Source organism: Chiloscyllium plagiosum, unplaced genomic scaffold (genome assembly GCF_037043375.1).
Source record: "Chiloscyllium plagiosum isolate Xiang-an unplaced genomic scaffold, Cpla_swu_hap1 HiC_scaffold_1, whole genome shotgun sequence".
NCBI lineage: Eukaryota > Metazoa > Chordata > Chondrichthyes > Orectolobiformes > Hemiscylliidae > Chiloscyllium > Chiloscyllium plagiosum.
The window spans coordinates 22,812,518-22,829,890 of record NW_028270139.1 but is presented as its reverse complement, the minus strand read 5'-3'; the positions used below and the strand labels follow the sequence as shown (position 1 = coordinate 22,829,890).

The 17,373-nt window shown below is 39.8% G+C and overlaps 1 protein-coding gene across 1 annotated transcript; it reads right to left on the bottom strand.

Moving 5' to 3' along the window:
* Window positions 1–3,171: 3,171 nt before the first annotated feature.
* On the bottom strand, window positions 3,172–14,378 carry LOC122553695 (uncharacterized). Its single transcript, XM_043697881.2, has 6 exons — window positions 14,226–14,378; window positions 13,744–13,860; window positions 13,476–13,659; window positions 11,739–11,884; window positions 7,831–8,811; window positions 3,172–4,660 (listed from the first exon to the last, which is right to left on the bottom strand). The coding sequence occupies exons 1-5, from the start codon at window positions 14,271–14,273 to the stop codon at window positions 7,870–7,872; spliced, it is 1,437 nt and encodes a 478-aa protein (XP_043553816.1). The 5' UTR covers window positions 14,274–14,378; the 3' UTR covers window positions 3,172–4,660; window positions 7,831–7,869.
* Window positions 14,379–17,373: the final 2,995 nt, after the last annotated feature.

The window sequence follows — 17,373 nt, the reverse complement described above, 5'->3', positions numbered from 1 at the left end:
ATCAGTGTTCCTGTCAGGGATCACGGAGTCAGTGGCCCTGTGCGGTGATCGTGGAGTCAGTGGTCCTGACCGTGATCGTGGTGACAGTGTTCCTGACGGTGATCATGGTGTCAGTGGCCCTGGCAGTGTTCACAGATTCAGTGGTCCTGGCAGTGATCATGGAGTCAGTGGTCCTGGCGGTGATCATGGAATCAGTGGTCCTGGCGGTGATCATGGAATTAGTGGTCCTGGCAGTGATCATGGAGATAGTGTTCCTGATAGTGATTATGGAGTTGGTGTTCCTGGCAGTGATATTTAGAGACAGTGGTCCTGACTGTGATCATGGAGTCAGTGGTCCTGGCGGTGATCATGGAGTCAGTGGTCCTGGCAGTGATCATGTTGTTAGTGGCCCTGGCGGTGATCGTGGCATCAGTGGTCCTGACCGTGATCGTGGTGACAGTGTCCTGACAGTGATCATGGTGTCAGTAGTCCTGGCAGTTATCATGGAGTCAGTGGTCCTGGCAGTGATCATGGAGATAGTGGTCCTGACTGTGATCATGGAGTCAGTGGTCCTTGCAGTGATCATGGGGACAGTGGTCCTGGCTAGGATCATGGAGTCAGTGTTCCTGACAGTGATCATGGAGTCAGTGGTCCTGTCTGGGATCATACAGTCAGTGGTCCTGACAGTGATCCATGGAGTCAGTGGTCCTGGCGGTGATCATGGAATCAGTGCTCCTGACGGTGATCGTGGAGTCAGTGACCCTGGCGGTGACCATGGAGTCAGTGGTCCTGGCAGGGATCATGGAGTCAGTGGTCCTGATAGTGATCACGGAGTCAATAGTCCTGGCGGTGATCATGGAGTCAGTGATCCTGACTGCGATCATGGAGTCAGTGGTCCTGACAGTGATCACGGAGTCAGTGTTCCTGGCAGTGAGCATGGTGTCAGTGATCCTGGCAGTGATCATGGAGTCATTTGCCTGGCAGTGATTATGGAGTCAGTGGTCCTGCAATGATCATGGAGTCAGTGGTCCTGGCGGTGATCATGGAGTCATTTGCCTGGCAGTGATTATGGAGTCAGTGGTCCTGCAATGATCATGGAGTCAGTGGTCCTGGCGGTGATCATGGAGTCAGTGGTCCTGGCAGTGATCACGGAGTCAGTGACCTAGCAGGGATTGCATTGTCTGTGTATTAAGCAGTGGCCTGGTTTTGTGGTGCATTGAGGGCAAAACTGTTCTCATCATTTGCCGCAGTACTGGTGGCTGTGGCAGCCATCCGACCTGTTCCAGAGGCCATGAGAAAAATCTGGTGTGGTTGTGGAATCCCAGGGTTTGACTAAGTACGTGAGAGTTTGGTGTACTTACGTTCCTTGATGTCCAATAAACTGAAGAGAAAGCGTTTATTGAGTGTGTGGATCTCTCTCAGGATGAAGAACAACAGAGGTCCTTTGCAGTTCTGGGAGAATGTGGCCCTGAGCTAGGGCAGGGCTGACTCCAGGGAGAGTAGGTGACGGCGCATGGCTACAACGTTAGAGTGGAGGATCATGGAAGGAAAACCATTTCTGGAAGCTTTGGATTTGCTGCAGGCAGTGTTGGTCAAGTCCAAATTGTGATGGTCTGAATGTAGTCCAGATCAGTGAGTTCCGGGGGCAAGTGCTGAGGAAGGAGATGTGGCTGTAGTAGCAGGTCTGCTTCAGGATGTGGCTGAAAAGCTGTACGATAGAGGAGACAACCTGGGGAATGCAATGAGAGAGAGAGAGAGAGACCCACTGAGATCTTTGTGGAGGGAGGAGGCGATCTTCTTCAAGTTCGGCATCCTTGGGAGAGGCTTCACAGTAAGGTTACAGAGACTAGGAAAAAGTGAGGATTGCAGATGCTGGAGATCAGAGTCAAAATGTATGACGCAAGAAAAGCACAGCAGGTCAGACAGCATCTGAGGATCAGGCTTCCTGGGCTGCCAACCCATTACTGTTTCTTTACACCTTTTAACTCTTATTAGCCTCATGCTAAAAGTACTTTATCGAAGGCTACCCTGAATAAGTGTTAATATTGTAATCTAGTCAGTATAGATTACTGAGTAACGATGGCTATCCCCACTATCATGTCTCCATAACTCACTCAAAACTATGGAAAAAATTATAATAATTGCTTTTGGTATTTCAACATCACAGCCTAATCCAGTCTGTTGACCAATTTTGTTAAAGGTACAAGTCCCTTCTCTGTATAATGCTATCCTGAGGTTATCGTCTGTTTCATCTTCTATAATGGCACTTAGTTCATCTCTGGCCAGAGAGCATTCACATGGCTCCCTATGCACAGGTGAGTTTAATGCTACCTTGTGTATGTAGTCCCATACATAAATCACTCTGCCAAACTGCTTAGCCAGAGACACAAGATGGCTACCTCTGAAACCCAGCATTTCTTTGCTATTGCACTGGCTTTCAACTACAAGCCATGTCCCCACAACCTCCTCGAATATCTAAAGGACCCAAGTGGTACATTTAGGTTGAGTGATTCTCTTCAAAGGGTATCAGTAGAATCAAAATGTGCAGCTATGAGATATTGTATTATGATTTTCTTTACTAACTCACTTGGAAGTGCTCTAAGTTTACTGGCCCGCATTTCCATTCATTCTTTCATAAAACAGCGTTTTTGTAGTACATTTTAATCTTGCAAAATAAAATCCCCTTCTCAGCTACCAACCCATGACTGTTTCTTTACACCTTTTAATTCTTATCAGTGTTCAAAGCTGTTTCTGTATCAAAGGCTACCCCCGGAATAAGTGTTAACACTGTAATCAGAATAATGCCAGCCACACCAGCATATCTGTATAACTTATTTGAAACAATGGACAAATTATAATATTAATTACAAAAGTAATTAACCATCTCACGCAGCCTGAATAGGGTGCAGGGTACCAGTTTCCTCCAACACTGCTTCCCACAACCTGCTGCTTTTTATCTTTTCAAAATTTCCTTATACACTATCTATTTCTATAACACTGTACTATTTCTAACTTTTGTTTGGGACTATCTTGTACTAATGTACAGATCTGTACTTTTAAAATACATATTAAATAGAGCACCTGCCTCCTTTAAGAAACTTACTATCAAAACAGTGCTTCTGTGAAACTGCATGAATGAATGCATAGGAACTGTCAAACACCGGCAATAGTAGATGAAATCTCATGACCCAGTTGTGGGAGATCAGTTTAATATCTTCTGCATTTTTATTTACTACACATATAATTACTCACTTAGATCATATAGGTCTAATATTTCTACTAACATTACTGGCAGCAAGGTATTGATATCCTAACTGTCAGTCTGGGAAGAGCAAAAGGTTACAATATACACACCAGTTTTTATACATATCCATTTGGCAGTTGGATCACGTGAAGGGTGCTTGACACGTACTGACAAAATAGTAACAAGGTTTACAGAGAACTGAACAAACAAGATGCAGTTACAAATTTACAAGTGTAGTAACACCATATTGTGAAAAAGAACAAAAACAAATGATCAGGTCAGGCTCTCTGGCCTAATGAGACTACAATTAACAGATTATGCTCCCAAAATTATGGGCGTAAAGATCTGCTTCCATATTAGAGCTTCTGTGTATTTCTATCCCATTTCAAGCATCAATCCTATTTTGTTATTCTCTATTTCAAGGGGAATCCTAATGTAAGCGCTTCCTCAATATTCCTTTCCTGTTAATGATAGACTCCAAAGACATTCCTACATTCCAATATTCACTCTAAGTCAAATTAAGGACTCGTTTCAGTCTCCAACTGCACATATTGCACAGTCTCATTATACAAGGACAGGGGTTTGTTTGGTTCTGTTGGCTGGATGACTGGTCTGTGATACGGTTCAATTCCCACAATTACTGTGATAGATTCTTCCTCTTCACCTCTCCCATGCTTGAGGTGTGGATGACTCTCTACTGGTTGTCTCAATCCAGTAGGAGTACAGCATATTTCACCTTTAATGCAAGATTAATTCAACAAATATTCAAATGATTCATCTTGTGATGATGTGTGATCAGAAGTAGACAATTGATGGATGCAAGACTTTAGAGACAGATCTACTGATTGTGGAGAATGGGCACGGAATAGTTCTGAAAGAAAATTGACTTTCCAAGGGTCAATCGGTACAGAGGAGGAATGGCAAATCGACTTTAGGTCAAGATTAAGAAGTATTTTTCTAATATATTACCTAGCAGAATTTCAAATGTGCTCACATTATTTACATCATGGTTTAACATTGATCATTTTTAATTTTGTTTGTTTCAGCAACTTAGAGTGCAAAATAGAGTCATAGAATGATAAAGTACAGGAGACAAATTAGCTCATTATGTCTTTTCAGCTCTTTTGAAAGAATTATCCAATTAGTGCCATTCCCACATTCTTTCCAAAAAGTATAGCAAATTTATTCGACTATTTATTCAATCAATCAAGCATATCATCCCTTTTCTGTACTTAACAGTGTCTTTGATCAATACTGCCACCATTTCTTTTGAAAATACCAAAAAAAGCCTCATGTTTGCTTTAAAATGTCTTTATTGATCTTCAAAAGGTGATCATTCTTTCTTTAAGCAATACATGAATTGAGAAGATCGTTAATAAAATCATTGATAAGAGCTGGGAGTCAGGTTAAAGATGGTCTCCATTCCCTGTTGATTTGCTGCAAAACAAAACAAAGGTTTCTTGAGTTTTTAGACAAATTGCACGACATCTATCAAAAGCAGGAGAAGATGTCTCAGTCATGTAGGAAACATTTATCCCTCAAACAGTTATCTGGTTATTTATCTCACTGCTTGGGATGTGTTGAGGCCATCAGAGAAGCTTTATAGATGCTCATTATCTAAACTCTTCTACAGAAGTGAACCTAATACAGTCAGCATTATACTATAGACCAAATATATCAAGGGGTTTCTTCTTTTATTTGTTTTCAGTTACCTTGTTTTTAAGTGTTTGATACAATCAAAACTATAATTATTCCTGTAACTATTCCAATTGATTTTAATTCATATTCTCACTAAATATTGAGAAGGCTAAATATTTAGAATATTTTAGTATCTCACTGGAACTTTATTGTGGACAAAATTCTGTTGTACTGTTCTTTATATTTTGTTTCAAAATTTTTACCATATATTTTTATCCATCTTTCTTCAGCTAGAGCTCCATTACAAGGAGTAAAGTTTAGATTAGACTTTTTTTTTAGATTACATTACAGTGTGGAAACAGGCCCTACGGCCCAACAAGTCCACACCAACCCGCCGAAGCACAACCCACCCATACCCCTTACCTAACACTACAGGCAATTTAGCATGGCCAATTCACCTGACCTGCACATCTTTGGACTGTGGGAGGAAACCCATGCAAACAGGGGGAGAATGTGCTAAAACTTCACACAGTCAGTCGCCTGAGGCAGGAATTGAACCTGGGTCTCTGGCGCTGTGAGGCAGCAGTGCTAATCACTGTGACACTGTGCCACCCACATCGATCCCTTGTGTAATCCCAAGTCCTCTTATAATGTGCAATCCTGAAGGTCCATTAGGAACTATAAAAATGAAAGTAAAAGGAAGAACCCACTGTTAGGCCATTACTTCAGACTTCATGGGTATCGTTTGGTTTCTGCATCTATTTCTCACTTATATACTCTCCTTCAGCAGCAGCATCCAAAGACAAGCCATTAGGTTCCATGTAAGCAATAATGACACCTCGTTCTGCCTCACTGCCAGTTCTGCCAAATCCTCCACTGCCTCGATGTTGTCATCATGTTTGTGTAACGTTCAGTGAACATGAGCTCTAATTCCTTGTAGAAAGCACACAAAGACTGAAGTCATTGCTTTCAGCCCTTACGATTACCACAATTCCACAATTACCAATTTCAATTCACTCTTGGCCACTGCTTCAGGCTGAAACAGATTGTTCGATACCTCTGATCTATTTGATCCAGATGTGAACTTCTGCCTTTATTTTTTCTAACACAAAACAGCTATTCCCAGCACTATAACATCATCCACCTGTGTGCCTGTCTTAGGACCCATACAGCTAAAACACTCATTACTTCCTTTATTACTTCCTACTCCAATGTTCTTCTCACTGGCCACCCATCAAATACCATCTACAAACTTGAGCTCATCCCAAACTATTCTGCACACATCCTAATGCATAGTTCATCTGCTCAACAATACGGCCAGAGAGAGAAATCCTACTGCTGCTTCTCCTTCTGAGCCACATATTACCCAGCAATCCCCCACACTACCATTAACCTTTCCCCTCACATTCCTTTCTGAGGGCTACCTTTTGACTTTCAGAGGTTACGTTTTAGTGTTCAGAGGATATTTTTCATTCTCACTAGCTCATTTATGAGGTGATGCCATCAGGTAGTAATAATATCTTCTATACATGTATTGAGATACTGGGTATTTTCATACAATTGAAACAGTATTAGAAGAATTCAGAAATCTATCTAAACAACCGTCCATTAAAGTTAAAGCTGTAGTACACAAACATTAATTTCTTAGGCATCACAGCAATTAAATTGGAAATTTTAACAGACACAAGTTAGCAATAAAACTATTTTTTCAAAATAGCTAACTCACATCAACATGCAGCATACAACATTTCAATACATGCTTCTGGGAAAATGCGAGTACAGAAGTGCACATAGCATGGAACATGCTATGTGCACATTGGAACATTGGAACATTGGAAGCACTGGTTGCCACCTGGAATTATGATGTAATTGAAATAACTAACTCAACTAAAATAAAGGAAGAGTAGGTGATTCTTTTCATACGCAGTGAGTTTTTATTATTGGGACTGTACTATCTGAAAGGGTTTTAGAAGCAAATTCAAAGCAAATTAGATGAATAGTTGAAGGCAAAATACTCAGTCGGCCATGGAGATAGAGCAGAAAAATTGATTTAAGTAAGTGTCTTTCTTGAAACTTGCTTGGTCACAGGCAACTGACCTGTGAGATGTAGTTTTGGGGTATTTGGGTAGAATTTTGCTGCTTCTTTGATTGTGGGTTTGGAAGTAGGGGCTTTTGAGTCATGACCAGGAAAATAGACAGGAACCAAGTTGAAGTGGATCTCTGATGCATTTCCCCAAGCACAGAACTTTCTCTGAGTTGGACTGAGAAGAAGATTAGTTACTTGCTCCGAAAATGCAGGTCTTGCTCATTAAGGTCACAACTACAAGGAATTTTGCACTTGTGGCTGAACCTGCATCCTGCCCCACCCACCGCTGTCACATGTGGAGGTAGCCAGCTCAATGAAGGCAGAAAACTGGTTGGCCACTGAAGCTTCATGTAGCCCAAAGGGAATCAGCTTACATGAAAGGCCAAAATAATGGCCGAGACTGATGGGATGGAATAACTTTCCTCCATTTCAATTGACCTTTTGATTTAGAATCTGATGACTTGTATTTGTGTAGGCTGGTGAAAGCATCTCTAGTGTCTACTGAGGCACTAGAGTTGCCAGCCATTTAATTGGCTTTGCAATATTGGGAGCCCTGTTCACTGTCCTCAACTGGATAGCAAGCAAGTCTGAGCTTAGCTCTTTGCTTAATATTATTTTGCTTAATATTATTTTGTTCATCATCATCGTTCATCATTGTTGACCATTAAATACATTCTTTGGAAGTATATGAAAATATTTCAACTTTCTTTTGAGATTACAAACACTATTTCAACTAAAAGTAAAACATTAGCTTATTAAGGCTCAGTTTGTCCCAGGAAACAATATATAGATTCCATGGTTATATTTTCTTTACTGTCGTCTAATTCTACACATAAAAGGAATCAGCCATTTCCAGAAATATGATCACACTTACGAAACCTACCTTTTCTAAGTGTTGTTTTCATTTAATTATTGTTTCCTTCTAAAACGTTTTAATACCTGGATCACTTCCTCCAGTTTCATCTTCAGATAGACGGGCAACATCATGATTTGAATCTTCAGTTGCTTTGAATCCCTTAGTACCACCAACACTGGATGAGTGTTGACTTCTTGATGCATAACTAATTGTTTTGCTTGAACCACTAGCCCCATCTAGTGGGCCCAAATGATCTTCATGACGAAAAGTAGAAAAATCAGTGGTAAAGTCTCCTACGTTTTGAAAATCACCTATCTCATCAGAAGATATGTATGTTTTTGTGTGAACTACAGTCTTAGACGCAGTTGATTTAACTCCAGAATTTAGTAAGCTTCCTAAACCATCATCTACATGATGTGAAGATGTGCGTGTCTCAGTTAAAGTGGCAGTCGAACCCTTAGTCCTACCATCTAATCCATATTTCGCCATTAGCTCATCTATTGAAAGAGGAAAAGAACCAGAATCAACCTCTGTTGTGACTGTTTTAGTAACTTCACCTTGTTTTGAAACAGTTGTTTTGGTGGTCACTGACCGATCTGAATGGAAAATGTTTTGATCTGGATGTGAAAATTCACTGACTACTTTATGACTGCTTCCAGTGCTAATGCTACTACTGGTCAGATGAGTTTTGCTAACACTTGGATCTTTTATATTTTCTTCTAGGATGAGCGTCCTAACATCTGCTCCTTCCCAAACATTAGGATACAATGTTGTTTCTGGCACATATTTAGTTTCAAAAGATTTATATTTGCTGTCAATTGCACAATCCTTAGTATTCCCAGTTTTAAGTGACGCAGTTAGCTTCTCAGACAGATTATTCTCCATGCTGTCGGAAGTTATTGACGTAATATTTTTCTCCATTTCCTCATTCAGATTTTTATCAATGATGTAAGCAAATGATTTTGCACAAGATCCTTTGCAAGCTCGTAGCTTGATATCAATATCCACCTATCAAATAAACAGAATTTAAAAGTTGGTAAGAAAATAAATGTATAGCTTATAATGCATTTTAAATTGAAATATTGTTCTTTGTCAACTTTCAAACTATTTAAAAAGAACAATGGCACTTAATATTATTCAGATCAGCAAAACTGCAGCTATCAAAGCATTAAATACCAAAACTTCTTCAAACATTTCTTATTACGTTCATAAGAATAATGGGAAAACTTTTAACTAATCATGTACTTAATTAACTGAATTTATAGAATGAGGCGACTGCACATTGTGGATGACAGACACAGCAACATCATAACCTCACATGGGTGGAGTATGGGAATGTGCTGCTGTCTGCTGTTGGGGTCAAAAGCTACAGGTTCATCTAAAAGTCATAGAGTCATAGAGATCTACAGCATGGAAACAGACCTTTCAGTCCAACCCGTCCATGCTGACCAGATATCCCAACCCAATCTAGTCCCACCTGCCAGCACCCAGCCCACATCCCTCCAAACCCTTCCTATTCATATACCCATCCAAATGCCTCTTAAATGTTGCAATTGTACCAGCCTTCACCACATCCTCTAGCAGCTCATTCCATACACGTACCATCGTCTGCATGAAAAAGTTGCCCCTTAGGTCTCTTTTATATCTTTCCCCTCTCACTCTAAACCTATGCCTTCTAGTTCTGGACTCCCCGACTCCAGGGAAAAGACTTTGTCTATTTCCGCTATCCATGCCCCTCATATTTTTGTAAACCTCTATAAAGTCACCCCTCAGCCTCTGACGCTCCATTGCAGCTTCTCTAGGAGGGCCTCTTTGCTTACACAAGTTGTTAAGTGAATGAATACTGTAGGCAACAGGCTTACCAGCATTTGCTTTCCCCAATTACAAGCATATTGACTAATGCTTCATGCCAGTTCCATTGTGTATTTTTTGCAAAAGGAGCAATCATTTTGATATCATCTGCAGTAATAACTAGAAAAAAGTGGGAAATACCATATGCCCACTGGTGTGGTCAACACTGTCTTCGTGTAACCTATCAGTGAAAGGTTGGAATGCTTGTTTAAGAAAGGCAGTAGGTCCTATTAAAGTGTTAAACAACATTCTATGACAGATATAGCCCAATATCCAATACAAGTTGGCACTGCTCGAAGTACAATTTCAATTGGTGTTCCAACTAAAAAGATGCCTGAAAAACAAATCTTAATTTATCTTTATGGATTCAAAACTAGCACAATTGTTCCTTCAGGCTCTAAAAATATAAAATTCAGTCTGATTCAAGAACCATTCAGCACTGGACCAAATATTTTCCAGGGCCAGGTCTTGCTGTGTTATCCAATGCTTTTTAACTGACCAGAATGAATAGGTCATTCCTGGGTGCCTATTTTCTACCTGGAGCTTGCTGCTGTTGTGCATACAAGGTCTGCTGCGTAAAATTGACTGGAACACAGTTGGAACTATCAGGTAGTCGACAAACACAGAGGAAATCCCCAATTAATTAAGGGAACGGAATGGGATCCACCTTGCTTACATTCTAATTCCATCCTCCAGCCACCCAAACACCATTTCAGTTGATCTGAAAAGTATGCAACCTTTCAGGGCTACCTTTTTAAGCACATCTACTACTCAGCCATTGTAAACTTTGGACAATGCCAGAAAGCAATTACATAAAATTCAGAAGGAATCAGCATGCTACTTCATGCTCAATACCAACGAAGATAACTCTAAGCCTGTAGGAGATAAAGGATTTTGATTTTGCAATCTTCAGTTTCCCCATATGACAAGAGGCAGTTAGCTGCCTTGAAGCATACGTCCAGTAGGCCAGGGTTAGCTAATGGTCTTGGCAGGTTGGTCTGTTGATAGATTCAACCTCTACACCTTTTCTACACCACCTCACAGTGATGGCATGGCTGATTTCTTTTATATTTCATTTGATTTTTCTTTTACAAACTTGGTGAGAGAACACATTCATGTTGAAATGTTCTCTCAGTTACTTACATTGTCTGCTGCTTCTCTCGAGCTGGATTGCCTCTCGTTGGCCTTCAAGCCTAAGAGCTAGCATGCAGCCGTTAAATGGACAGAGAGTCTGTCTGCATGCCAATCAAGGCAGAATTTCCAAATAATAACGTTTCCTCCGAGCGACAGATTCCAAACCCAGAAATAGACATGACTCGTATCTTTCAGCCTAATTTTATTTTAATCCACCTTCAAAGTAAATGCTTTAATTGTTGCAAACAAATGCCTGTAAACTTCTACTAAAATCCAGCTTGCTGCACCTAACAAAAACATTCTTTGAGTCATAGTCAGAGAGATGTACAGTGTGGAAATAGACCCTTCGGTCCAATTCATCCATGCCGACCAGATATCTAGATAAACCTAATCCCATTTTCCAGCATTTAGACCCTATCCCTCTAAATTCTTCCTTTTCATATAACCATCCTGATTGCTTTTAAATATTGTAATTGTGCCAGCCTTCACCACTTCCCCTAGCAGCTCATTTCATATATGCACCATCCTCAGAGTGAAAAAGTTGTTATTTAGGTGCCTTTTAAACCTTTCCCCCTCACCTTAAATATATCTTGTATTGGAATATCTTAAGCATTAAACAGCAGTACCCCAAATGTCTTATTTGTTTCCAAAGCAGAGTTTACCCTATTTTTCTGCATGTTGTGCTATCCTGAACAGACACTACTTTGATTTGCACTCAACGGAAGTGTAATATTCAGAAGTGCACACAATTACACTTTTGTGATGATGAAAAATGATTGCATAGTCTGTTTTTAAAAAAACTGCCTGCAATATAACAAAATAAAAAAGTTCGATTTTGCAAATATGCCATAAATTAATAAATTTGACAATACATTATAAAATATGAACAGAACTCTTTCCGCACAGTGCAAGAATTTAGTGGGACACTAATATTTTACTGCACTGCTTACCTCCAACCTTGAGATTTCTTTGTATTGTTCTATTATATTGTTTTTTAGTATGTTTTCTCTGGCAATGTGGTCATCAACTTTTTTCTGCAAGTCGATAAGTTTGTAATTCAGAGGATTCATCTCTTCTTGACAGCTGTCCTCAATTTCTAAAAATCAGCAAATGATACAATAATTCGAGTGGAAATTAATATGATTGAAATGGGCTACTAATAAATATATTTAAATTCTCAGAATGAACGTTTATTTTTTAGATTTAAAACAGAGTGAGGAAGGAATGAAAACAATTATCTTTTTATTAACTAATTTAGGCTGATTGAAATTTTCAATGTTCATGGGTAGTTTTGTTTTGTTTTGAGTGCAGAAAATCTGTAATAGTGACTTGATATTTTGCTGCATGGGTGTTTTGCGTGGTCTGTTTGATGAGTGAACCTACTGGTCGAATTACTTTATGGGTAGTAGCTGGAGTTACCACATGTACATGACACATTGGCTGCTGAGAATCGCTGGAGGGGTGGGAATGTGGATGGAGATACAAACAAAGAAAAGTAAGGGAGGCCCAACAATAAATTTTCCAAGCTGGACAGACTGTGTTTGTGAGAGTTGGGAAAAGATTTAATGATAAGCATGAGGACAGCACTAGTGGGATGGGGATGGCATGAAAGAGATGGAAGGAATAAGATGGGGATGTATAATAAGATTGGAATTGGGAGAGTGGAATAGCATGGGAGGAAGGATTTTGCTTAGCGGGGTGGCTTGGGAGTGGGTAGATGACATGATAGAACTGGCTCAGGGTGGGAAAGAGGCTTTGATGGAATTTGTTTGGAAGTTATAATTTGTGCAATTAGTGAAGAATCACTAGATTTGAATTTAAAGAATACATAGTATTGAATGAAGAGATGAAGCAGCTAATAAAAGTCTATACTTAACAGTTAGTCTATCCCTATTGGGAATGTCACCACATACAAACAATGATGAAATGATTAATATTATTGCAAAGCATGTATCTTAAATAAAAATGTTACCTTGGAAGAAGATTGGTAGTTAGCAAATTGCTTTCTTTCATGATAGATGCAAGAATTAAAATGGGCAGATTTCAAGGAAATTGTTTGTTTATTCCTGGAATAATAAAGAACTAACTCATAATAAAAAAGCATTTCTAATAACCACAAACAAACCACAACTCTTGGTGGAGTTTGAACTATACTCCTCGCTCTGTTAATAGGCATGTGGAGAGCTTTGTGGAACTTTATTCAGAGTGAAAACTTCTGATTCTGCAAAAGCAATTGGTGAAATAAGAGCTAGGAAACTTGTATTTAAAGAATAGTTGTTGCAATGAAGGCACCAGTTAATCCACATCTCTTTGCTAATCTTGATTTCACTGGTAAAGGGGAAACAAGGGAAAATATAACTGCAGCCACAAAAGAAAAACCTTCCCACACAACCCATAGTCAGCAGTTCAACTTTAAGGTGAAGCTGACTAAACACAAAAAGTGAATATTTTTTCAAAAACGAAGGTGCTCCAAATCAGAAACAAAAACAGAAATTACTGGAAAATCTCAGCAGGTCTGGCAGCATCTGTGTTAATGCTTCGGGCACAGTAACTCTTCTTCAGAACATTCAATGGATGCTGCCAGCAACCTACTGAGATTTTCCAGCTATTTCTGTGATCAATTTCAAACCACAGAAATAAAAGCTGAAACTTTCTTTAAGCAACACCAACACTTCACAACAACTCACTTCCAATTTGCTCCACAATCTTTTTCATTCTGTTGGTAGTTTCGATCACAGTTACCTGAGTATCCCAAAATGTTCTGGAATACTCGTTCTTGTACTGTTGAAACTTTTCAATTCTGTCGTTATTTTTGCGACTCCAAGACTCGATTGATCCAAGAATTCTGCACCCAGATGGACATTTAGGGCCCTGTTGGGTTAAAGCAGAAATATATTGCCCTAGTTATTAGCAATGCATTATTTCACAAAAAAAAGAAGCAATATAACAGCTTACCCATTCTTCATCAGTACAAAGTGGGCTTGACGACACCGAATGGTGTCTGGATTTCATTTGGTTTTCGACTACTTCAGGTCTAGGACCCCGAGGCTTGAGAGCCTGTTCAGTCCATATCTACAAACAGAAGAAAGCAAAAGACATTTGTTACAAAGACACCATCCATGTTCTCTTGGAGCATTTGAAGCTTGGCAAGAGTTTGCTGTTAAAACAATCCAACAACCAACTCACTCTTTTTTGCTAAAACAAAGAATTGTTTGTGGATGTTGAAATTATGAAACTCAGCAGAGTTCCCCTTACTTCATTCCCAAGCATGCTGTCAGATCTGCTGAATTTCACCAGCAATTCTGTTTTAGCTTCATTTATTTTCAATAGTAAATATTTGTTTGTAAGAAACCAGGGAAGGAAATCAAAATGTGCAGCTTTGACTTGTTGAACAGCTGAATCTGTACTTAGCTCCCTGTTAAAGAAAGGAAACTTACCAAACCAATGGAACATAGTATCAAACCCAAGGTCAGTATTGCCTTCATTTTACCAGCTCTGCAGCAATCACTTGAGAAAATGCCTCTTCTCTCTCCTTTTCATCAAATTTCAACCCTAAAATCACCATCAGACTATGCATGGACATCCTGTTTACCTGAAATGTGGAAATCATGTTAATTATTTACCATTCAACTGTTGCACAAAATTCTGTCCCTGTCTTTGACCCTTTGAAATGTCTATTGACAGATCAAAGATCAGAGTTCTATGCAAAGAGCTTCTATAATTACCACCTACTTCGCAAAGAATTGGTAAGTGGAACATTGCATTCTAAATAGATCATCAAGCACAGGAAATTAAGTAATGTCCCAATCAGGGGACAAACTAAAGAAGCAGTGGGTGAATTTCAGCCTTCCAACATACTCAGAGAAAAGGGCATATTGAAATGCCCTTTTCAATAATCAGCAATGTAGTCAGAAGGTCATATAACATTAGGGGTTGGGCAGCTTCACTGAGAAAAGACTGGGTGCCCTAATGATGCAGAGTGACCAAACTGCACTAGTAACTAACCCAGTCAGTTTCAAATCCCTGGACACAACAACTTGGAAGGGCTTTTGAGGAAGCTTTTCAGCCAGCTGGTTGTCTTATTGTCTGTGCTTTCACTTCACTCACATGCTCTTTTCTCAAAGGATTCCTTCTGTAACTAACTAACTGACTTCCCCATTTCAGCATAGTGGCATCTCTGATGATGGGAGGCAGTATAAAAGTGAGAATGTCACTGGGGCTGCGCAATGCAGTGATGGAGGAAAAAATAAATGAGCTGAGTCTGTTCACCATGGAACAGAGGAGGCTGAAGGCATGTTTGAGGGAGATATATGAAACTGAGTGACCTAGATCAAATGGGTGAGAAGGATCTAAATAGAAAGTTCATTGACAAGTATTATAGATTTGAAGTAGTTGGCAGAAAGATTACATGAAGAGGGAAAATACTCATTCACATGGATTTTTCCCTTACATCTCCTCGAAACATTCTTGACCCTTACCTTAATTAAACGCCCTGGTTATTGATGCCTGAGCCAAGGGGAAAAGTTCTTTCCTGTCTGCTCTATCAATGCTACTCATAATTATATGTATTTTGACCATTCACCCCGCTGATATCGAGATTGCAACTCTCCCCGCTGATATTGTCCCCTTAAGGCATTGGGGCATGTAGATAAGTGTTTAAGAAGGCATACGAGATATTTGCCTTCAATGACTAAGGCATAGAGCTTAAAAGCAGGAACTGGAACTGTATATAACATTAATTAGCTGGAGTTTGTGTACAGCTCTGGAATAGGAGGGGTGTGATAGCACTGGAGGAAGTTGCAAAGGTTGCTTACCAGGTTTTTGTCCATGCTGGAGAGTAATGGTTATGAAGAGAGATTGGATTGTTGTTTTCCTTGGAGCAGAGGATTCTGAGGGGGAACATGATTGAGATGTATAAATTTGTGCGTGGCAGAGATAGAGTAGACAAGAAGGAACTTTTCCTCTTGGTTGAGGGATCATAGATTTAAGGCAAGATCTAGGAGGACTATAGGAAATGTGAAGAAGAGTGGTAGGCATCTGGAACTCGCTGTCTGTGATGGTGGTAGCAGCAGAAACCATCTTAACATCAAAGCAGTATTTAGATGTGCACATGCAAAGACGTATACAAGGCTATGGGCTAAATGCTGGAAATTAGAATTAGAATAGTTAGGTGTTGTATTTCACTGGTGCAGACACAATGGGATGTAAGGCCTTTTGTCTGTATTGTTGATCTTAATGACTCCATAACATGAATGAATCTCCCTACAACCACTCAGGCTGCTGATGTCAGAGTTGAATTATGCTGTAACATCCCTCACTGCTGTCTTCAGAATCGAATCTCTCTCTGTAACCATCCTCCCTGGTGATATCAGGAGTTAATCTCCCTGTAACCACTCTCCCTGTTATATATCAGAATGTTATCTCCCTGGGCCACTCTTTCTGCTGATACAGGGACTGAATCACAACAAAAATACTTTACACTATTAGTTGCTTGATTGGCACACTGTCTGCAAACATTTGCACTTTCCATCATTGACATTCAGTAGCTGCCTGATGAAGGAGCAGTGCTCCGAAAGCTAGTGTTTCCAAATGACCTGTTGGACTATAACCTGGTGTTGTGTGATTTTTAACTTTGTATACCCCAGTCCAGCACCGGCATCTCCACATCAAAAGAACAAGATTGTGAATGTTCCTGCAGCAAATGGACTGCACACTTCCAAGAATGCAGCTTCCCACTTTTCTGTGCCTCCAAATGAAAGCAACAATAGCAACAACATATATTTCTACAGCTCCTTTAATGTGACAAAATTGCCAAAACATTTCACGGAAACATTCTGCTGAAGCAGAGCAGGACAGCGAGCCAAACAGGCAGACTTGAAGTCAGGTGACCAAAAGGTTGCTCAGAAAGCTAACAATTAAGGAGTATCCTAAAAGGGGAAAGTGAGGTAGAGAGGCATATGGAGGGTGTTTCAGAGCCTGGGGCTAGGCAACTAAGAGGATGAGCCATTAAAGTGGAGTAAAATATGAGAACGTAGAAGATTGGAATTAAGGAAGCTCGTGCATCTTAGAAGATGTGGGACCGGAGATACTTCCAATGAAAGGGAATTACAAGACATGAAGGATTTGAAAACAATAAAGGGAATTTTAAAATCAAGACATGCTTAACCCTCAGTCAGGGTTAATGACTATTCGGATTAAGGAGTAATCTTACCGTCCCTGCAGCCAGGGATGTTCAAAAAATGCTGTTCCAGCCCTTGACACCCATATCCAATAAATTAATTTTTAAAAAAAGCTTCATGTGATTTACGAAATGGACAGAGTACGAGAGATGAATACAAATTCATGGAAGGGAGAATGAGGGAAACCAGTCAGAGGAGCATTGGAATGGTTGAGACTAATGATAACAAAGGCTGGTTTGTGAGTTTCAATGCCATGGAAGTGGAAATAATGGAGTATAAATGTGAGATTACATGCTTTTCTCAGGATCAAATTTAACACAAAGATTGCTAACAGACTGACTTAATCTCACATCTATTACCAGGAAAAAGAGTGGAATCAGTAGCTAAGAAATAAAGTTTGGAACAT

Bases quoted from the DNA above. Each gene is read 5' to 3' on its own strand.
- LOC122553695 (XM_043697881.2), bottom strand. From the start codon at position 14,273: ATGAAGGCAATACTGACCTTGGGTTTGATACTATGTTCCATTGGTTTG. The intron at 13,660-13,743 runs GTAAGCTGTTAT...TTAACCCAACAG, and splicing joins TTTGTACTGATGAAGAATGG to GGCCCTAAATGTCCATCTGG. The intron at 11,885-13,475 runs GTGAGTTGTTGT...GCTGATTTTTAG, and splicing joins GATTGTGGAGCAAATTGGAA to AAATTGAGGACAGCTGTCAA.